The 22,006-nt window shown below is 47.6% G+C and overlaps 2 protein-coding genes across 55 annotated transcripts in view; one reads left to right on the top strand and one right to left on the bottom strand.

The window, feature by feature from the left end:
• The first annotated feature begins 1,618 nt into the window (after positions 1 to 1,618).
• Positions 1,619 to 12,856, top strand: LOC120409595 (syncytin-B-like). Of its 8 annotated transcripts, XM_039548026.1 has the most exons (5): positions 1,619 to 1,793; positions 6,162 to 6,367; positions 8,215 to 8,257; positions 8,922 to 8,997; positions 10,914 to 12,856. In XM_039548026.1, exon 5 carries the CDS (start codon positions 11,107 to 11,109, stop codon positions 12,532 to 12,534), a length of 1,428 nt encoding a protein of 475 aa, XP_039403960.1. In that variant the 5' UTR covers positions 1,619 to 1,793; positions 6,162 to 6,367; positions 8,215 to 8,257; positions 8,922 to 8,997; positions 10,914 to 11,106; the 3' UTR covers positions 12,535 to 12,856. The 8 variants fall into 8 exon arrangements, with proteins under 8 accessions (XP_039403960.1, XP_039403961.1, XP_039403953.1 ...); XM_039548027.1 differs by lacking the exon at positions 8,922 to 8,997 and having other exon boundaries at positions 10,925 to 12,856; XM_039548019.1 differs by lacking the exon at positions 8,922 to 8,997.
• Positions 12,857 to 14,375: 1,519 nt separating this feature from the next.
• SORBS1 (sorbin and SH3 domain containing 1) overlaps positions 14,376 to 22,006 on the bottom strand; it is a 279,323-nt gene continuing 271,692 nt past the window's right edge. For 29 of the 47 annotated variants that reach the window (XM_039547972.1, XM_039547970.1, XM_039547977.1 and 26 more), the window contains 3 exons: positions 21,540 to 21,730; positions 18,471 to 18,583; positions 14,376 to 16,487 (listed from right to left, as the gene is read on the bottom strand). In XM_039547972.1, coding sequence (XP_039403906.1) covers positions 16,420 to 16,487; positions 18,471 to 18,583; positions 21,540 to 21,730 — 372 coding nt within the window. In that variant the 3' untranslated portion in view covers positions 14,376 to 16,419. The remainder of the gene's footprint in view (positions 16,488 to 18,470; positions 18,584 to 21,539; positions 21,731 to 22,006) is intronic. The other 18 variants (XM_039547983.1, XM_039547987.1, XM_039547998.1 and 15 more) reach the window with 1 other exon arrangement.

Below are 22,006 nucleotides of genomic sequence, written 5' to 3'. Positions count from 1 at the left end.
TGGGGATCGTTATCTGGCTTTAAGCAAATGCTCAACAATAATACATTAAGCAATATGAAATCTTAATACAAGATTGCAACAAGAATACGTAGAGGGTGGCCTGTCTGCAGCCACATGCCAGGCAATCAGGCAGGTATCACATATGAATTTTTGCAAAAAGGATATTGGCATGTGAAAAAAGCCTGACACTGACTGCCTCAAACCTCTCCCCCCTGTCAAGAATCTTTGGTTGAGGGCATGGGATTGGGGTGAGGGCCATGGCGGCCTCCTTCACTTCCTATATACTAATGATTAACATGTGGAAGTGGAACAAGGTAAGCAAGATGACACAAAATCAAAGGGGCAAAATTAAAAGGCAAATTCAATGCCCCAGTTAATCAGCTGCCAGTTGGCTCTTCATGCTGTTGGCACAAGGTCTTCCATGCTCTGACAGCTGCATTATGGCTACACATTCCAAAACAACCACTACTCTTGCTTCAAGGGCAAGAGCCCCAGGACAGTAAGTAGCTGGATGTGTATCCTGTATTTGTCCAACACTGATAGAGACTAGCTGGGCAAAGCATCGAACGAGGGATTCAGCCTTGTTTTCATCAAGAACAACGTCAGAAGGAAGGATGGTCCAGTGTATGTGGGAGACCATCCTGTGTAACCATGGGCAAATCCCTTAGTCCAGCCCAAGCCTCACCAGGGACTGAGGGCTTGTGAGGATAAACACCATTGACTATTGTGCAGTGCTGTGCTAAGGTACTATGGCGCTGAGGACCAAGTAAGTCAGCAGAGCAATTCTAGTGCCTGGAAATGAAGCCGCTAAATCTCCACATTATGATTTGTATTAACGCCCAGCGGCCCAAACAAGGATCGAGCCCTGCCTTGTGCCTCAGCAGCCTGCACAGTGGAAGGCTAGTGGCTGCTTTTGCAAAGTAAGCTTCTTGCTTCTGCAGGTCAGAATCAGAGCAATCAGGCCTTGGTTACCTCTAAAGTGGCATCGGTCCCTTCCAAAGACATAAAAGCCTGACCCCTAGTGGTTGTACCTAAGACCTGCAATACACGGTGCCACTAAATGAGTAATGGGCAAGCAGCCTAGGGGGATTTCTACACTGCAATTAGCCATCCACAGCTGGCCCATACCAGCTGACTCGGACCCAGGGGGCTTGGTCCATTAAAGGAGCTGTTTAATTGCTCCAGCCTGAGCTCTGACTACTTCAGCAGGGAAAGAAGCATTCTCTCTCCCTATGCATCTGGCTCTCTGAGCCAGTGCCTATTGAAGGCAGTGGAAGGATTTCTGTAAACTCCACCAGCCAGTTGACTGGAGCCCTGCCCCACTACTCAGACTGGGTGCTGTCATGAGGTTTTGGCTATGAAAGAGAATTGCAGGTGCACATCTGTAGGCGGGATATAACTCTGACAAGCTCTCAGATCTCACAGCCAGGCTGTTCTCGCTTTCAGAGTCTATCATCAATGGTGGTGACATATGGTTCAATCTTGTCAGTAACTTTTTCTAGTGCTGGGGCCTCACAGACTCAGCCGCTGCAGGCTTGACCCGTGAGCGGTTCTCTGTTTTCTTTGATCTGCAATTATATGTGTCTGGCAGTTGCCAGCATGCATACAATTAAAGCTGCATCTCTGTAAGTGACCAGTCTGGTGTTACTGCCGACATCCTGTCCAGGTGCAGTGGGGTGACAATCAGGTACCCAATTATGATGCCAGGTTTTGTCATTGGTTTTCAAGTTTGTGCCTGAACTTTCTGGCAACTACTCAGTCTGTGTTACTTCTTCTTGGGCTTTTGAGGAGAGGTGAGTGTCTTATCAGTTACAATTTTGTCCCATCGAGGGAACTGCTGTTTAAACACATAAGCCAAGCCAAGCCATTAAAATGTCTGCCGAAAAGAGGTGGTTTCAAAGTGATTGGCACGGAGCTATTTTTAAATAAGGTTTGTGCCCTTTTATATTTCTTTATTGTATATTATGGAAGTCCTAAAAGGGGTCGTCCCTCCTCTCCCTCACAAAACAAGCTCAGCTTTGTGTCTTACTTTCAACATACCAAAGGTGGAAAGTCTAGTCTTTCCTAGTTTTGCTGGAGACTTTCGGGGGTGTGGTCTCCAATCTGTATAGAGAATTGTTATCCCTTTAATGTGAGGACAGGGGTTCCATCTTTAGCCAAGACATCATCTCCTCCAAATGTTCTGTAGCCACCGGAGTTAAACAAAAAACAGAGTTTAAGTGATCTGACTAACAGGCCCATCCCCTCTCAATTGCATTCAGTCTCTTGGGATCACACAATTGCAGCAGTTCTCCTGTCTGCTGCAGCATTCCACTGTAAAGATGACTAGAATTTTTAATGTAAAAAACAAGCAGAAAAAAAATAAAGAAACTCAACCCCAACCCTTTCAGGCCTGCTGTATCCATCAATAAAGGGCACAAACCCAAGCATTTCTGTCCTTTGCAGGTCACCTTTAAGGCCAGATAATTAGGTTATTGGTATCTTTGCCCACAGCTGGTTGCAGCAGAGAATCCGAGGCAGAGATTCTGCCAATCTGCTTGGGGGAGTGGGGCTACCAAGCTTGGTAGGAGCAGCAGTGATTGAGGAGAAAACAAGATGCTGTCATGGGGGCACGCTAGGCAGAGACCAAGGGTTTGTCTGGGGAGGGGAGAGTCTATGCTAAAGGACCAGGTGGGAGGGGCCCTGAAATGGATGGAGCTGTCCCTCTGTAGCCTTAATCCATGCACACCTCCCTATACCCTGCTCTTCAGTGGCTGGACTCTGTGCTGCTTGGATCTAGTTCCAGCTCTGCTTTCTGTGGCCCATTGATTCCCCACATTGTGCCATTTGCTCTTTGGCAGAACCTTCCTTATGTCCCATGGGGATTTCTGCTTAAAACCTCATGATATGATAGTGCTCTTAATTCACATCTGTCTAGCATTTAAAACCCTTTGAGCTACTTAGGTGGTCATTTAGCAAGTGAGCCTTTGCCACTGGTGTTCACAGCCTAGGGCTCTGATCTTGCAGCTGAATGTCCTGGGTAGACATCCACCGCCACTTGGGGTACATCTACACAGCCCAGGTGAGTTGGCCGAGTGGGGCTCGCACTAGTACTCTAACAATAGCTCTGTAGCCAGCACTGTGAAGTTGCAGCTCAGACTCTGAAGCTTAGGGACTGGGGGGGGAAGAGGGATGGGGCGTCAGAGCCCAACATCCAGCCCGAACCACAACTTCAAAGGGCTGCATACATAACTCTATGTAGAGCTCTAGTATGAGCCCCGCTAGCTCTGGGAGGCTCCTTGCTGTGGGCATTAGAGACATATCACCTAGCAGCAGTGGCGTAGCCAGGTGGAGGGAACAGGGGGAGCGATTTAAAAAAAAAAAAAAAAGACACCACCTGCTGCGGCGCTTTAACTCCCCCGGCGGCGCTCCGGGTCTTCAGCGGCACATACTGAAGGACCTACTGCCAAAATGCCGCCGAAGACCCACGGAGCGAGTGAAGGTCCCGCCGCTGAAGACCCGGAGTGCCATCAACTGAGTAAAATAAAAGCACTGCAGTGGGTGGCTGATCATAGCTGTAGTAGTATTGCAGGAGGAAACAAGGGTCTCCCCGGTAGGCCGAAACACCTTAAACTTCACCTTGAAGTCAGTAATTAACCAATGCAGATCATGGATTGCAAACTTGATTATCAAATAGCAAATACACACCTTTAATCAAGGGGGATGATATAATCACTGCCATTGCTTCCAGTTGATTCACCTACCTACCAATATAATGTGTTATATGGACTGAGCTTCAACCAGTCAGCCCTCACTCATGCCCCACTTTGGTACTATGCTGGAGAAGAGCTAATTGGTTATTCTTGTAGTGGAGCCTTGAAAATCAACTCCCGACTGGGAGCTCGGGGTCAGGCTGTGTGTTCCCCACATACGTAACTCACCTGCAGGCTGCATGCAAGTCAACAAGTATGATTAGAGTTTTGCATGCAATTTGGTGTATAACTCACTACTTAGTGAAGTCAAAATGGAAGGAAGGAAGTTCTTGGAGACTACCTTCATATACCGTAATGATTTTGCAACTTAATAGGATTCCTCTTTATAGAAAGTAGCTCCTTTAAAAAGGCTAGGAAAGTGGATATTCACTCCCAATGTTGCCTTGGTGCAGTTAGGCTGTTTGTGAAGCCAATGGGACACTATAGAGTTTATGCAGGGACTAAAGCAAACTCATCCCGGGTGGAACTCTAACCCCAGAATTAAGTTCAATACAATGTGGGGAAAAAATGTTGCTGAAACTGTGTCTCCTTGAGCAGGGCTGCCCAGAGGGGGGGGGGCAAAGGGGGCAGTTTGCCCCGGGCCCCGGGCCCCGCAGGGGCCCCCAAGAGAAGAACGGAGGCTCCCGCCTCCGCCCCTCTCCGGGAGCCTCAGCGCATCAAGCGCCAAGACTCCGGCCGAGCCCCTGAGCCCCGCCCCGAGCGCCGTGGGGAGGGGGCGGGGCAGCTGCCTCCGCTCGGCGTGGAGCTCACAGCCCCGCCCCCTCACCACGCGGCTCTGAGCGGGACGGAGCTCAGGCCCTGCCGGCGACGCGCTCGGTAAGAGGCCGGGGCCGGGGCCGGGGGGGGGAGAAGCGGGGGCTGGGGGGGGAGAGGCCGGGGAGAAGCCGAAGCCGGGGCCGGGGGGAGAAGCGGGGGCCGGGGCTGGGCGGGGGGGGAGAAGCGGGACCCGCTGCCATCGAAGCGCAGCCCGGTCTTCGGCGGTAATTCGGTGGCGGGGGGCTCCCGCCGCGGGTCTTCGGGGCACTTTGGCGGCGGGTCCCGGAACGGAAGGGCCCCGCGCTGCCGAAGACCCCGGGCCCCCGGAATCCTCTGGGCGGCCCTGTCCTTGAGGTACTATTCCCATCTGGGCCCTCCTACTCTTGCAAACTGGCTCTCCAGGAGCCATCTCCATACTGTATTTAGCCATTTTTCTCCTGCTACCAGAAGAACCCAGAGAGGAATGGGAGCAGTAGTCAAATATGATAAAACAGGAGCAGTGGCATCATAAGTTTTGTGCTATGGAGAAGTTATTAGCATGGAACAGCTTCTATATGTCAGCCTGCACCGTCAGACAGCTGCAGTGATGTGACAGTGTCTACTCAATGTGACATATCAATACTCTGCATTTTTTCAACCTGGCCAAAGAATTTGACCAATTCACATTGACAGCAGGGGTAGGGATGGGAAGCAAGATTTTTTTTTCAAGAATGGAAACCTATGTTTATGCTTCCCATATATATTTTTAAATCCTTCAGTAATGAAAATGATTTCTACCATGATGATGTCACATGCATGTAGAGACAGCAGCAGGAGGAGACAGTAGCTTTGTTAAGAAGTCTGTTTCCTTTCTCAAATTTCCTCCCGATTTTTTTCCACAAGTTCACTATAAGGAACAAATTTAGATTGTCCCTAACTCTAACAGACTATTCTCACCTGATGAATTTTAAAACAATTTTGGAAAATGATTGCTTTTTTTAAAAATGAGCATAACATTTAATAATGAATGGTGAAATGTGAAACATTGACTATGAACCATGAAATAGAGAGTATCAGTTAAAACCAGTCTGAGTCAGCCAAGGGCAGCATCTTAATGACATAACTCATCTAATGAATTATGTGGTCTCTGCACTGCCACTGACGCATTTACTGAGATTTTAATTTTTGTGGTACTGGTTTAAATTGATTGGAATCACTAAGGTACAAAGGAGGAGAGCTGTACTTTTGAAATTTAAATATGTTACAGAGATTCCAGCCCAGTCCCCCTGTTTGCAATGCACTTCACATTTAAATAACTTGAAAAAACAAAAACCACCGCCACTGTGGACATTTTTGTGAACACCTTCTGCTGCAAGGGAGTGGTAGTATAAGGCATATGGTTAAGTATAAGTTAGTCTCTCTTCCCACACACGGCTATGTGCAATGATTTGTGTAACGCCCCAAAGTAACAAGCTTAAGAAGCCATGAAGATAAATCTTGTTCCCAGGCACTAACCCAGCCAGGGGTGTGATGCGCGGTACCGCCAGCACGCTGAGCCGCCATTCATGACCAGGGTTATCATCATCCCACTCTTTGTGGGGCACATGGACAATTCCAAGTAAAAACTCGATCAGAGGAGAATGCTTAGCGCGGCGGGGTGCTTTGATGTCTCAGCACAGGGCAGCACGAAGAGTATCCGGTAAAAATGCGAACCACTGCTGAGCATTAGCTGTACCTGACCCACGCTTCCCAGACGCACCTCCCGAGTGGGAAAAGGATCAAACAAACCCCTCGTTCTGACCCCGACGTGATCCAGACACAAGACCCCCGACTCATCGGCTGGCATAGCCTTGGTGCACCTCAGCGCAGTGCGCTCCCTCGTGAGTATGGGGGGGGATTTATCTATTGAGCAAAAAGATCATGCAAAGGAGTTATTGAAACTTATCGAACAGGACGGGTGTACTGCAGTATCGTTAAGGCACTTGGAGGAATTGCTCCGAGTGATTGAGTATAAGTGCCCATAGTACTCGAACCGAGGCTCCCTAGATCACTCCGATTGGATAAAGATCAGAGAGGCATTGTTTAGGGAACCTCGAGCCGAGATCCAACATATTCTGTTGTGGCAGCACTGTTCAGCTGCGGTGGGGAGATTACGAAAAGAGGCGTCCCCCTCCGCACCTCCCTTGTTCTCGGTGGAGGCACCTCCAGCATATCCCCGAGTGCTCCCACCGGCCCCTTCCTTAGCACCAAAAACTTCTACACCAGTGGTGGACACCCTGGGGCAGAAGTCTCTTCATCAGGGCTCTGTTTGCGCCGCCCTTGCGGCGGCGCGAGCAAGCGGACAAGACCCCTTATTGGAACAATGGGAGGGAGAAGTCCCTTTGGTGTTTCCCCTGTCTTATGACCCTCCCAATGAGGCAGGTGAGGTGGTAGCTCGGCACTCCACCCTCCCGTACTCTATTCTTAGGGAACTTAACAAAGCGGTACGTGAGTCTGGGCTGCGTTCCACTTATGTGCAGGGTATGATAGAAGGGATCGCTAATAGTTATACTATGATCCCGGAGGACTGGAAACATCTATTTCGTATGATCCTTTCCCCTGCACAATATGTGGTATGGGATAATGAGTTTAAATTAGCAGCCCTAGCGCTCGGTAACGCGCAGAATACTGCTGAGCAAATATATGGGACGGGAGCTTTTGCCACCATAGAACAACAATCTGTATTGCCCATGGAATCTTTTCACCGCACGGCAATGTGCATTCAAAGAGCCTTTAGGCGCGTTCCAGCCTCTGGCAAGCCCCTTCGATCATTCACAAATGTTAAACAACAAGCTACTGAACCTTATCATCATTTCGTTGATCGCCTCAAGGAGGCTGTTCAATGCCAAATTGACAATCCGGACGCTCAGGTGGAACTCCTTTTACGCTTGACGTATGAGCAGTCCAATGCTGATTGTCGGAAAATTCTCCAAACTATCATTCACCGCCCTAATTACACACTCGCTGACATGTTACAGGCATGTGCCGAAGTAGGCACTCAGACCCACGCTATGGCACTATTGGCGGGAGCAATCCGTCAAGGTAATAAACCTACCGGTAATTGCTTTAACTGCCAGCGACCTGGACACTTCAAAAGAGAGTGCCGAGCCCCAGGAGGTGGCGCTTACAAGGGCGGAACTAATACCACCGGGGGCCGTCCCACAAAAAAATGCCCGAAATGTAATAAGGGATATCATTGGGCCAATCAATGCCGCTCCTCAGCCTCAGCTAATTCGGGAAACTTTCGACCGGGCCCCCCTTCAGCCCCGGTTTAAAGGAGGGAGCTTTGCCTGCCACAGCTGCTCGACCAGCCACACAAGGCAGTGCTGGTTTGGATCTTATTAATGCAGTAGATATGCAATCCCCTCTCCCTGGTGACGTACTCCTCATGCCTACGCAGCTTTCTGGTCCGCTTCCCCCAGACACATTTGGGTTAATTTTGCCTCGTTCTTCTGCCAGTAGTCAGTCTATTATGATTGTGCCCGGAGTTATCGATTCTGATTACACCGGAGTTATCTACGTTCAAGTTTGGAGTCACCTTCCCCTCAAATTAAAGGCGGGGGATTCTTGGGCTCAACTGCTAATCTTACCTTACACAGCGCCGGCCGGACCCGGCCAAGCGAGTCGTGCCGGCGGATTTGGTTCTACTCGCGTTAATCTGGAGCAGGGTCCCCTTTTTCATCCACAGATTGCTGCAGTATTACAACACATTCGAACCCACAAGCCGACCCGTAAGTATACCATCAACGGTAAGGAGCTCTATGGGTTGTTAGACACTGGAGCGGATGTTTCAGTAATTGCACAAAAGCATTGGGACCCTTCCTGGCCTTCCGAAGTTTCCCTTTCTGTTTGGGGAGTGGGAGGCCCACAATCTTCCCGACAAAGCACCAATTGGCTCTCAGTATGGGATAGTGAAGAGGGGCGAGAGGTTGCAAAAATTCGTCCGTGCATTTTGCCGATTGACATTAATCTCTGGGGGCGAGACTTATTGTCTCAGCTGGGAGCCTCCCTAGTTGTGCCATGACACGTCAATGCTCTTCACACACTGCCCTCCCCCTGGAATGGAAAACCCACGTCCCAGTGTGGGTTGAGCAATGGCCACTCCCTCAGGAAAAATTAATAGCCCTTAAGGAATTAGTTCAGGAACAATTAACCGAGGGACATATTGAACCTACTACTAGCCCATATAATACTCCGGTCTTTGTTATTAAGAAAAAATCTGGACGCTGGAGACTATTACATGATCTCCGAGCTATAAATAAAATTTTGGAACCTATGGGAGCCCTTCAATGTGGGACCCCGAACCCGAATGTTATCCCACACGATTATCAGTTAGCAGTAATTGATCTTAAGGATTGTTTTTTCTCTATTCCTCTCCTCCCTCGTGATCGAAAGTATTTTGCCTTTACTATCCCTGTTTTGAATAATAGTCAACCAACGGAACGCTACCATTGGAAAGTTCTTCCCCAAGGTATGCTAAACAGCCCCACCCTCTGTCAATACTACGTAAATCAGTCTCTCTTACCTTTTCGCAAACGGTACCCTATGCTTAAGGTTTATCATTATATGGATGATATCCTCATAGCAGGACCAGAACTCCCTCCTTCATGGCAAACTGACCTGCAAACTATGCTCCAGGAATACGGCCTTCAGATAGCCCCAGAAAAGGTACAATGTATAGAGCCCTTCCTTTATCTGGGACATAAAATGCTGGCCGCCTACTCCATTCCTATTATCCCGCAAATTGCTTTGGAAACCAACATTAATTATGTTACCCTTCAACAAGTTCTCGGCATAATTAATTGGGTACGTCCCTATTATCGTCTAGATACCGACATGTTAAGTCCGTTATTTGATGCTCTTCGGCAGGGGCGTCACCCCTCCGATATCATTTCTCTCACAAAAACACAATTAGATGCCATTCAGCAGGTAAATCAGTCACTTGCAAAGGTGTGGGTGGATCGTGCCGTGGACAACGAGCCTCCACGTCTCGCTTGTCTTCAAGGGGTAACCCAACCTTGTGCCGCCCTTTTTCAAGCACCAGAGGCTGGGCCGGTACGAATCCTTGAATGGCTTTATCTCGCCCACACCCCAGCAAATACCCTTACTCCCCTTCCCTCCATGCTTGCTTCCCTAATTACTAAAGGACGCCAGCGTGCATTGGTGCTTCTCGCTATTGATCCAGTAGAAATAGTTCTTCCTATTCCCCTCCATTTATGGCAAACCCTTTGTGAAACGACTCCTGAGGTTCAATGTGCGTGTGCGGGTTATATTGGAACCTTTACTTTTCATACCTTAAAGGACCCCCGCTTTGGCATGACGCAGCGATTACCTCTCAATTTTCGCTATTTACTCTCACCTACTCCGCTGCCAGATGTGCTTACAGTCTTTACGGACGGAGGTCCACACCGTGGGGTTCTCTCTTGGCGTGACCCACTAACTGCCCGCTGGTGTTCTTTGTTTACTCTACCTCAAAGCTCCGCACAGCGTGCTGAGCTAGCTGCTATAATTTTGGCCTTTAGTCGTTTTTCAGTGCAGCCGCTTAATATTATTACTGATAGTTTATATGTAGCCAATGTTGTTTCAAATATTAGTGGCAGTTATGTATCACCGGCACTAGATAAAAATTTGCTAGCTTTGTTTTTAGCATTGCAACATCTCATTCATTCCCGTACCGATCAGTTTTTTATTGCTCATATCCGAAGCCACCAACCATTCCCTGGCATGTTGACAGAAGGCAATGCCCAGGCGGATGCCCAACTCAGGGCATTCCCTTGTACTCCTATGGAAAGTCATGCCCTACACCATCAAAATGCCAAGGCATTGGCTAAACAATTTCAGATCCCTCTCTCAGATGCTCGAGGTATTGTTCAACAATGCCCTCAATGTACTCTTAACCCACAGGGTCCTCCCATAGGGGTGAATCCCCGTGGTCTCGGAGCCAATCAACTTTGTCAGATGGATGTCACCCTTTTTCCCCCTTTCTCCCCTTGGAAATACCTGCACGTTGTTGTCGACACGTTTTCTGGTTACATTTGGGTAACTGCCCAAAAAGGGGAGGCTACCAAACATGTTTGTAATCACTTGATTCGCAGTTTTGCGGTTATGGGCAGCCCCATTGAGTTAAAAACCGACAATGGCCCTGCTTACTGTTCCTCCGCCATGGCCGCCTTTTGTGCCCGGTGGGGCATTCTCCACAAATTCGGCATTCCTTATAATTCCCGGGGTCAGGCCATTGTTGAACGGGCTAACCGCACCCTAAAGGAGGCCCTTACTAAACAAAAACAAAAAGGAGGAGTGCCCCTATCCTTACCAGATAAGGAAGAATGGCTGGCTCGTGTCTTGTTTACACTGAATCATTTAAATTTAACTTTGTTTAATAATCAGTTTTCGTCTAGAGCCCAGCGTCATTATAGACAGACCGAGCCCCTTCCGGCACCAAAGGTGATATATCGCAAGCTGCCAGGACCAGAGTGGAGCTTGCCCGTGCCGCTAATCACCTGGGGCCGGGGCTACGCAGCAGTGTCAACTGAAACCGGCCCTGTGTGGGTTCCCGCTCGCTTTGTAAAGCCGTGGAGAGATGGCCTGGCATCAGGGGCCAAAGAATCCCATTCCGGATTTCAGCCTGACCCTGACGGAGAGGGTGGACAAGATTGACAAGGCTCGAAAGCGTGGCACACCCAACGTTGCCATAACTTGGGGACAAGTCAAAGCTTTATCACAGCAAGCTGAATATGTATTAGAGCAAACTAAGGCCGATAAAACTACAGAAAATTACTTTCTTGCGCTAATAGCCAGCTTAAATGCTAATTCTCTTTGCTGGATTATGTACATTTGTGTGACCGTTCTGTGTTTGCCGCAAGGTGTTGCAACCCCTCTCCCTTCCACTAATGTGTGGGAGACATTTATTCACACTTTAAATCAGACATCCTTTTGCCTCTCCCAGCAAGTTACGGTGGGAGACATTTTAGGTACCTGTCTGATTCCTGTATGCCATAATCCTAATGATGTTGAAAATGCTACTTGGTTTTATTCCAGTCTGGAGCCCAATTCCACTATTCATGGTTTGGGCTATGCTGGCTATCATAATTGGGGACCTCAAACACCTCGTAGACCAAGGAATGCGCTCGCCCTTCGCACCCCCTATGCTGCCACACATAATATAACCTGTGCCCGCATGACTAATTGTACCATGAGTAATTGTAAGCATTTTCCTGCTCCAGCAATGAATTGTTCTGCTGTGACAAATATCTCCTATTTATATAAGCATGTACAGCTACCGGATGGGTGGTTTTGGACATGCTCAGGATATACTTTCAATTATATGCCCGCCAATCTTAGTGATGGCACTTGTTGTTGCCTAAGCCGACTTGCGCTCATATTACCAACCAAAAAGCAACTGTCAAACAATTTGCGAGTTAGTCGCAGTCTCCCTTTGGATGCTTCCTGTGATAGCCATGTACATTTACTTTCTAAAACCGAGACTGTTGCTTTGGCTGTTTCTCTTGTCGGGGTCCCCGGGTTGGCCACGGGAAATAGTATGCGAATTAATGGTTTGGCTTGCGCGGCCACTAAGGCCTTAAATGCCACATCTACCGCTATAGCCCTCCTTAATGATGAGCAGGACGACATCCGTCATGGGGTGTTGCAAAATCGAGCGGCTATAGATTATTTGCTTATGCTGCATCATTATGGGTGTGAAAAGGTTAATGATATGTGTTGCTTTAATATTTCTGATCATCATCATTCAGTTGAAAATCAACTTAAGATTATTAAAAATCTAACAGATCAAATCAGATACAATCCAGACCCCTTCGGGGGATGGTGGGATTGGCTCTCCTCATGGCTTCCTAACTTTGGGTGGTTACATCAGCTTGTCACCTTTGGGGGACTCACTGTACTATTACTCGTGCTGTTTTGCTGCGGCATTCAGTGTGTCCCTTCACTTGTTTCTCTCTTCATTAAGGGCTGTCCATGGACTAGCCCGGAGCCCCCCCGAAAGTATTAGTCATAGTTAACAAAACAAAAAGGGGGAGATGTGGGTACAAGTGTTGGCAAACCACGCTGTCCCCGCATTGACCTTGGTATTGTTTTCCCTTATAGTACGGTACAGTAGGTACACTCTATTACACACGGAAATTACAAGACAATGGCCCATTGAGGAGAGCCAACCTTAATCAATTAGTAGGAAATAAATAAGTATATCAATCATGTAGTAATGAGTAATTTGCTTATGAGAGAAGTATATTAATCATGTAATAATAAGTAACCTGCGTGTAAAAGAAATGAATAAAAGGAAAGGTCCGGGACTTTCCTGGGACGCCTCACTGCAACACCGTCTCTGTTTCCCGTTACTACATCGTTCAATTACAAATTCAAACTAACGAGTCCGTGGGGCTGCAGCCCCGAGCCAGGGCAGATGCAGCAGCAAGCGGCGCAGGTGGGAACTAGCTCTGCGCGGGACGAGCCTGACCCAGACGAGCAGGGAAGCGGGGCAATTCTGGTTGCCCGGCTGTTGCCTGGGCTGGTCCCGGGAGCCCCCGGGACAGAGGCGGCGGGTGGGGGCCAGCGGAGTAGTTCAGGGGATCGCTCTCTCCGGCCCCTTCCCCTCCCGGCAGAGCCCACCCCTGCCTGGGCGGCGTGTGCCAAGCAGGGCTCGGCTTAGGGAGCTGGGCAACTGCGGGCGGGCGGGAGCCTCCTCCTCGCCGGGGAGCCAGGCAACCAGCCGATACTGCCTGCCGCCCAGGAGCGAGCCAGACGGGTTGGGGAGGCAGGGGGGCGGGGCGGAGCGGAGAGCCAGCCAGTGGCCGCATGGAAAACCCGGCTCCGGACTCCCAGTCCGGAGCCCAGTGCTGGCTGCGCAGAAAGGCGCAGCTTTTGGAAAATATCCTCAGGGGGAGTGGCTGCTCCCCCTGCTCCCCCCCCCAGCTACGCTACTGCCTAGCAGGGCTTTGTCTGAGCACAAGGGTCTACCCTGGGCAGAGGCCCTGAGTTGCCATGGCACTTAGGCCCAGATGTTTCAAGGCCAGGGCCGTCCCTAGCCATTTGGGTGTCATACGCAGCTCCCCTGTGGGGGAGCTGTGTAGAGCCCCAGCCCTCCCCCAGGGTCTGGGAGGCAGGAGCGGTGGGGGGTTACTTTTGGGGACCCCACAGGCGCAGAGTAGCCCAGGGTATTACCCCGGTCCGCTTCTCTTGCCCCTGCCCCAGCCCTGTCGCTATGGGTAGGGACCCCCCACACTCACCGGCAGTGGCGGGAAGCAGAGCAGCCCAGCCCCAGCCTGCTCTACTCCACCAGCTCCCAGCCACAGCGCTCCGTTTCCTGCCGCTGGTGAGGGCCGGAGGCGGTTCTTTCCCCAACCCGAGTGACATGGCTGGGGCTGGGGCAAGGGAAGCGGAGTGGGCTGGGGACGCATCTCTCCACTTCCCGCTGCTGGTGAGTGCAGGGTCGCTGGGGGAAGAGGTGGAATGGGCCCAGGGGCAAGGCAGGGGGGAAGGGTAAGAGGCAGGCAGAGGGAGTTCTCCGGGGCCCCACACACCCCTAGGGACGGCCCTACCCCTTGCACTGGGGACTGGCTGAGGGATAGGGCTGGTCGCCGGGGTTGGTGCTGCCACGTATGCAGCACGCAGCTGCGTAGGGCACCATGAAATTTGGGACAATTTAGTGCCCCAAATTTCATGGTGCCCTACGCAGCTGCATATGCTACGTATGCTTAAGGACGGCCCTGTTCAAGGCATTTCAGCATTGCAGCCTGATTGAAGAGACTAAGGCTCATTTTCAAAAGGCCAAAATTCCACTGCCATACAACTCCCAATAAACTTCAGTAAATAACTTGTACCAGGACCAAAGGAGTAATTCAGCCCTTCAATTTATTGTCAAATCGTCATCCACTGCAATAAGGAACCAAAATCAACACAAAAATAAATTGCAGTTTGTGTGTGTATATAATTAAAAATGGCAACAGCAACAAAAATAAACCTTTAAATGAGCTGGTTATATACAGTCAATATCATCATGTTACTTTGTTGGGTAGATTAATTAGGTGTGATCCAGTCCTAGCAATAGGTCTAAATATTGCTGCAGATAACAAGAATGCAACTCAAAAGCAGAAAATCAAAAACCATAAATAAAATAAGGATTGAAGTTACCCCCACTCCTGCTCAAAAATATAATGGTGCTTTGTGTTGTATTTGTATCTGGTTTAGAGTGGATATTTTGTGCTAAAACTCTTCATGTGAACTTACATAGAATTCCTTCATTTAAATAAAAATGGAAAAAAAAACTTTCATAACTGCCTTTTTTCCTCCTTTCATCCATAGACTCATAGACTTTAAGGTCAGAAGGGACCATTATGATCATCTAGTCTGACCTCCTGCACAATTTGTTTAAATTATTTTTTTCTATACAAGGTAAGTACATTGTCTGTACAAAGTTAAATATACATATTTACAATCATACTTCCGAAGCACTTTGAGTCTTCTCTTCCGTTGATCTCAGCGAAAGATAAGTGTTTTTAAACCCAGGAGTATGGCTAATTTATCAAAACGTATTGCAAGTCATGCTAACACTTAGTTGCAGTTACTGTTAATAAGTTTGTATAAAAGCATCGGCACAAAAATAGGCATTTTCTATTATTAAATATGGCTGATGCCAAAATAGCAATCTTAACTTTTGCTATTTGTACTGGAAATGTAGGAAGCAGTCTGATGCAACTGGTTTTATCTAGACTTTTTTCTTTTTGAAATAGAATTTCTATCAAAAAGAACATTTATTTTTGACTTACAGGCAAGTCTGTGGGCAAGCCGTGTTTTTTCAAAAAAGTACAAATATATGCAGCTGGTAATAGCTGTATAAACACAGCTTTACAAATTGGTTTGCCTTGCTAGTTTTATTAGGAGACAGCCTGATCAAGAACCACCACCACCAACAAAAAAAGCAAGCTCAATAATATTTTGCTAGCATCTATCCGAATCTCTACGCTAGAATACCAGGGAAAAATAAAGTCTTTATTGCAAAGAGTATACTTCAAAATGTGTGCAGTCGTTCAGCACAACATTTAGGGGGAAAACAGCCATGGGGTTTGCAAACAGGATCTGTGCCCCCTAAATTTTCCATTATTTGTGTTCCGTTTTTGTAAAATCTGGGTTGACTCCTCATGGAAATTGTGACCCTGTTCATTTCTATGCACACAATATGCTCACCCATATATACACACACACACAGAAAAACCTGCAGGGGTGGATATTATGAAGCAGAATATTACCAAAGTTGAGGGTTTTTTTTGGCTGATTAAACTGTTAGTTCAAAGCCCCTCCTCATATGCTACCTAGTCTAATCACATAAACCGTTCTCTGCCTGCCATGTACGTTAAGGTGCACATCACAAAGAAAGAATTGAGAATGAAAGTGGAGGCAGAGTGAAAATTACCTTGCAGATGGGGGTAATCTCAGAGAAGGCCTCCCTCAGTTATAGAGAGGGAGCAGCTACAGAGCTGCATGTTGCCTCAATGCATCACAGTTCCCATTGCTTTTTCTCTCACACAAGCAAAACCTATCACACACTCTATTCTGCTGCTTCCCCAAACTCTGTCTCAGAGGTAAGTACTCAATGAAAAGCATGAAAACTAAGCTCTGTCCTCAGAACTCAGAGCTACAAAGGCAGCATTGTAAACTAGAAACTTTGTCTCTTTCCTTCAGCAAACAAGAACAATAAGTCCAGCGTCACCCAGACCCAGGCCTGCACATTCAACCCAGAACTGTACCACATAACCACATCCCCATTCCACTTCTCATCTCTCATTTATTACATTAATAAACTGTCTGATTTCAAAGGTCTTTGCTACTTAAATGTTGTCCGGTAAACAATACTAATCAGCGTTGCGGGTGCATGACTGTTTCAGAGGCACAGCAGTTTCACGTAGTTGCCTGGGAAAGTGCCAAACTGTCTTGTTCTCCGAGACGTACCTGTTGGGAAAGGAAATAAGAATGCAATTGAGTACGATGGAGCTACAGGGGAAGGTGTCTGGGGTTGGAAAGAGAAAGAGCAGCCTGCTCTGTTTGTAAGCCAGGTTGGGTACAAATCACTGTTCTTGGCAACGCAAGAGAAGAGGGGTCCTGGTAAAAAATTCTGTTGTTCCTGAATAGAATTAACTGAAATACTTTTGTCACTAACTACACTCATTTTGTTTTTTAATTTTAATACAGCAATTGTTAGTGCTGGATTGACAGGGCTGCAGGCTAGGGGCCAGACTGTGATCTTTGCTACATCCATTTAAATCAGCTGAAATCAATGGAGTGATTTCCCCAAGTGTGATGGAGAGCACAATCTGGGCCTGTGTCCTCAGAATACAATCAGGCCAGGCTTCCATGTGCTTTGCACCCACAGATGGGCCTGACGTCCAAAGAGCCCATCTCCCATTGCATTGCTTATGGCCAGATTTACAAAAGAACTCAGCACCCAGTGTACTTAGCTCTTTGGAAAATCTGGCCTGGGCAGCATACATACAGGTTTCAGAGGGTGCCTCAGCCCTGCTCTGGAGGGAAGCCCTGCTAGGAAAGAGATGGGCTCTCAAGCCTCTCAGGGTATGTCTACACTTGGAGCTGTGGGTGTGAGGAGGAGGAGACATAACCATGGCTAGCTCTCGTTGAGATAGCGTGCTAAAACAGAGCACAGCTGCAGCAGCACAAGTGGCTGTCCTGAGTGAGAGCAGCAAAGAATCCTGTGGCACCTTATAGACTAACAGACGTTTTGGAGCATGAGCTTTCGTGGGTGAATACCCACTTCGTCGGATGCAAGTGTCCTGAGTGAGTCTCCATCAGGGGTGCTAGGAATGTACTCAGCTGCAAGTCCCTCCCCCCACTCACACTGCTGCGCTGCACTCCATTTCCAAGCATGCTAGCTCAGTGAGAGCTTGGCAGGTATGTATCCTTGAACTGCCAATCACACCCCAGCTTGACGCGTGCACATACCCGTGGACTGTGAGCCATTCAGCTCTTGGCATCTCTGCAGAGGCTGCTACCAGGCATGCCAGCTACCATCCCTTTTGGAAATGTGCAGTGCATTGATGTATTCCTTTTTTCTGCTTCAGAATCACCAGCTACTCCCCTGCTCATCTACCAAACCCTTTCCTTCAAATCCTTCTTTAAAAGCCATTTCTCCCAGCAATCCCCCCTCATTAACACTCCCTTCCTGCTCAGCCCTTCCCCTGGGACTTGGCTTGTTCAGAGCAAGCTCCCTGAGCCAGAGGAAGTGTGCATGAAGTGCAGTGCAGCCCTGCAGCACTGTATCAGTGTGGCAGAACAATTACAGATGGCTGATTTTCTTCCTTCGAGACTTTTCTTTGATGAAAAATGGCCCTTTTAGGAAACTTAATTTTGCAAAAAGCTTTTTTTTAAAAACATTTTCTGCTTTCTTTAAAAAATAGAAATTTCAAATTTTGGAAATTTAATTTTCTGGATTGTAGAGTTGTTATTTTATTTATTTATTTTATGTTTAAAGCCCCTCAACATATTTCTTTTTCACACACACACCCCTCCCCCAGTTTTCCTTTCACGGCTCTCTGCAACATGTCAAAGCTTCCTCAACTCTGGAAAAATTCCAGAGTGGCCAAAGAAAAACTGAAATTCTGTAATTACTACACCTTTCCAAAACTGGGGAAGTTTTGAAAAGTTACAGAGTAGCAAGAGGAAAAATGAAAAAAATTAAAAAGTTGGTGGGAAAAACCCATCTGCCTGGATATCATTCCTGTATTGTTCTCAGTGGAAAAAATATGGGAAGAGAGGAAATTAAAAATGTTTCAAAATATTTCATGAAAATTTTTTGGGAAAAAACCCCAAACATTGTTCCATTTTGAAGCAATTTCCAAATTTTGAAATTTTCCACAATTTATTCCCCATTTTTGATTACCTGTAATAATAATATGAGTACTAAACATATGATGTACTCACCCACAAACCAGCCATCGTCGCATTTCTCCATGACATCTACAATATCTCCGTCTCTTAGCTCCAGCTCATCGTCATTCTGGGGAATATAGCTGTACAGGGCTTGGTAGCTAAGTCTAAAGCCGAGGGAGGGAGAGAGATGTTACAAATTATACAGTGAACTCTTGCTGACATCCAATCACATCCAATCATCCAATACACACTACAGTTTGAAAAGCTACCACATGTCTATTGTATGTCCTATTATGGAGTCCAAAACCAATTGTAAACAACCTGTGCTCCTAAAGCAGGGCTAGGCATTGTCACATGAACACAGGAGCAACAATATAGCTGCACTGCAAGGAGCATCCCAGAGAAGGAACTGGGATTAGGAAGCCACAACTTCCTCTTTGTTCCACTCTTGCTGCCAGGGAGTACTGCTGGTAGAACCAAGACTCCACCATTCCCCACCTCCTCCTAAGTCTGGGTACATCCACTTCTGCCCTGGGCAGAACGGGTGTTCATTTGCTTGCTCAGGCCTCTAGTCATATTCCATTGCACACTGAGTGTCCTGGCGCCTGACTGAAGTGCATTTGAGAAAGGTTCGCTTTACACTGAAACTGTTTGAAGGAGAGGAGTATAGATAGGAGAAATCGGGGACCAAAATCTGCTGAGATACATACATGCGACTCCACTGCAACCAAGATGGAGCCTGTGGTTTTGGAGATGAAGCTGACCCAAGCCCCTGGCTCTGAGTAGCCCCTGGTGCTTTGGGTGAAGTTTGGCTCCAGTTCCCAGCCTTGCGGCTCAGCCCTCTCTCTCCTTGGGAGTGAAATCAGTGCTGGTGAAAGGTGCCAAACGTCCAGCCCTGCAGACTCTAGTCCTCAAGTTCTCCAGAGACTAGGCTAATGGGAAGCACAAGCTCCGATGATGCTGCCCCACCAATGGACTTCAATCACAAATGTTTATCAAGGAGTTAGAGAGTAGTTTTGGCTGAGAGTTTCAAAGCCATCTAGGGGATTTAGACATACAGTTCCCATTAATATTAATGGGAATTATGTGTTTAAATGCCCTAGGCCAGTGGTTCTCAACCAGGGGTAGGTGTACCCCTAGGGGTATGCAGAGGTCTTCCAGGGGGTACTTCACTCATCTAAAACAGTGTTTCTCAACCTGGGGGTGGCAGACCCCATAGGGTTGCCAACTTTAGTCATGACATTAATATTTTATTAAAGATTAATCTTTAATTCCTCAAGACTCCAGGACAATCCTGGAGGGTTGGCAACCCTACCCTCCAGGATGGTCATGGGATGGGTTTAGGGGGATCGCAAGTGCAGGGCTGGTATTAGGGGATGGCAAGTAGGGCAACTGCTTGGGGCCCCATGCCACAGGGGGCCCTGCAAAGCTAAGTTACATACTTCAGCCCCACCACCTGTGGCTCAGGCTTCAGACAAGGCTCGCAAGTGAAAAACAAGCTCAAGTATCACACTGAAATGTAAGTACAATATTTATATTCCAATCAATGTATTTTATAATTGTATGGTAAAAATGAAAAAGTCAGCAATGTTTCGGTATTAGTGTGCTGTGACACTCGTGTTTTTATATCTGATTTTGTAAGCATGTAGTTTTTAAATGAGGTTGAAATTTGGAGTATGCAAGACAAATCAACCTCCTGAAAGGGGAACAGTTGTCTGGAAAGGTTGAGAACCACTGCCCTAGGCAGCTCTGGCAATCTCAGCATTAGTTGATAAGCCAATTCAGTCTTTGGTTTCTTTGTGGACACTGCCAACAAAGGGCCTATTGATACCAATGTAAAAGTGGCTATATTGTGCTGTGAACAACTAGCCACCTAGGAGCTACTGTAAACCCACCAACTCATTTCCTATGAGCCAGATGGTAGGCACCAATCTGGGTTGCATTTGAACCAGAGACCTTGAGGAGAAAGTAGCAGATTACGGAGTCTAATTCCCTGCACTAGCAGTCCCACCAGGAAACGATACTTTCTATGCATTTAGCACCAAATTGTCCACTCTAATTAACCATGTCCCACCCACCATCTGCCTTGTGTCACACTTCTCTTGCCCTCGTCCCTCTTTATCTGTGCAACATCTATAATATAATAATAGGAGATATACCAATCTCCTAGAACTGGAAGGGACCCTGAAAGGTTCTTGAGTCCAGCCCCCTGCCTTCACTAGCAGGGCCAAGTACTGATTTTTGCCCCTGATCCCTAAGTGCCCCCCGGATTGAACTCAGAACCCTGGGTTTAGCAGGCCAATGCTCAAACCACTGAGCTATCCTTCCCTTTCCCTCTAGCTTAGGGGCTGATCTTGCAGTCACTCACTGCTGGGAATGAGGCTTGCTGTCCTGAGTCCTACACCCTGTAGGATTCGGAAGTATATGCAGGAATGTGACTCTTAATTGTGAGAGCTCTCGAGCGGTAGCTGGGAACCCGATTCAGATTCTGTGTATGTACGACAAACTGAACATTTATCCTGTGCTAATTTCCATTACGCTTTGAAGGACTGTATTACTTTACAAGCTTCCTCAAGCACTTCTTTCTGTCTCCATGCATTGGCGTGATGGGCCTGATTCTCTCTGCTTTGCTCCTTGGGAAGTTTTTTACCCCTATGTAAAGCACTACCCACTCAGGATGCTCATGCTCTCACTTCTACACAGGAGAAAATGACTTCACAAGGCAGTGAAGAATCACGCTCTCTGGCCAAAAACTTGGGGCACAGTTTTTCCCTCTATCTGTGGGTAAGAAACAAGGATTCAAGCTGCAGAAAGAGAAGATGTAGTACTGTCCACCCCAAGCATTCAAGAACATTGAATCAGGGCACTCCAGTCATGTATGAGCAGTGCATTGTGCCTGGTGCTGTACAAACACAGGGGTCCTTATTTCGGGCTTTTTGCTGCAATGACGAGGGCTAGAAACTTCCTTCCTTATTTTTTAAATGAAAGCTGACACTCTTGCATAATCACATGCCTCCAGGGCCTGGAGCTTTAGGGGAAACACCAAATAATGTCACACTTAACAGCATATGACAGATGCAAACCAGGTCCCTGGGAAAGAGGGCAACCAGAGCCACTTACATGTCTCCTGGTGTTTGACTCCTGTCGGGGCTGGCTCCTTGTTGATGTGCTTGAGGTTGCTGAGAAATGATTAGAGATGGTTTATTGTCATTAGAGGCCACCGTGTGGCGAGAGTCAAGAGGCTGAGAAATAGCACTGCAGTAATGAACAGACTTTTCTGCAATGTTTATGATCTCATTGCAAACTGCTTCCTGTGTGGTAGGCGGCATTGACATCCACGGAACACCCACAGAACAGTCAACAAGGAAGGGGGGGGGGGAAGGGAAAAATAGACAGGAAGAGATGGGACATTCCAGATGCAGCACATAAGTCCAGTCAAACAAAAGCGTTGTAGATCCAGGTAAATATCCAGGTAGTGGAGTGCAGAAGGGATCCAGGTGTAAGCATGGAAAAACAGGCAATACAGAAGAATTTGGTACTTAGTTTGAAGATTTGTTTAAAAAAAAACATACAGAAGCAGAAGAGGT

The sequence above is a fragment of the Mauremys reevesii genome, linkage group 7 (genome assembly GCF_016161935.1).
Source record: "Mauremys reevesii isolate NIE-2019 linkage group 7, ASM1616193v1, whole genome shotgun sequence".
In the NCBI taxonomy this organism is placed as follows: Eukaryota; Metazoa; Chordata; order Testudines; family Geoemydidae; genus Mauremys; species Mauremys reevesii.
The sequence above is the reverse complement of the archived record's forward strand: the minus strand, read 5'-3'. Positions and strand labels throughout refer to the sequence as shown.

Excerpts from the sequence above, each read along its gene's own strand:
- LOC120409595 (XM_039548027.1), top strand. The coding sequence starts at position 11,107 with ATGGCCTGGCATCAGGGGCCAAAGAATCCCATTCCGGATTTCAGCCTG.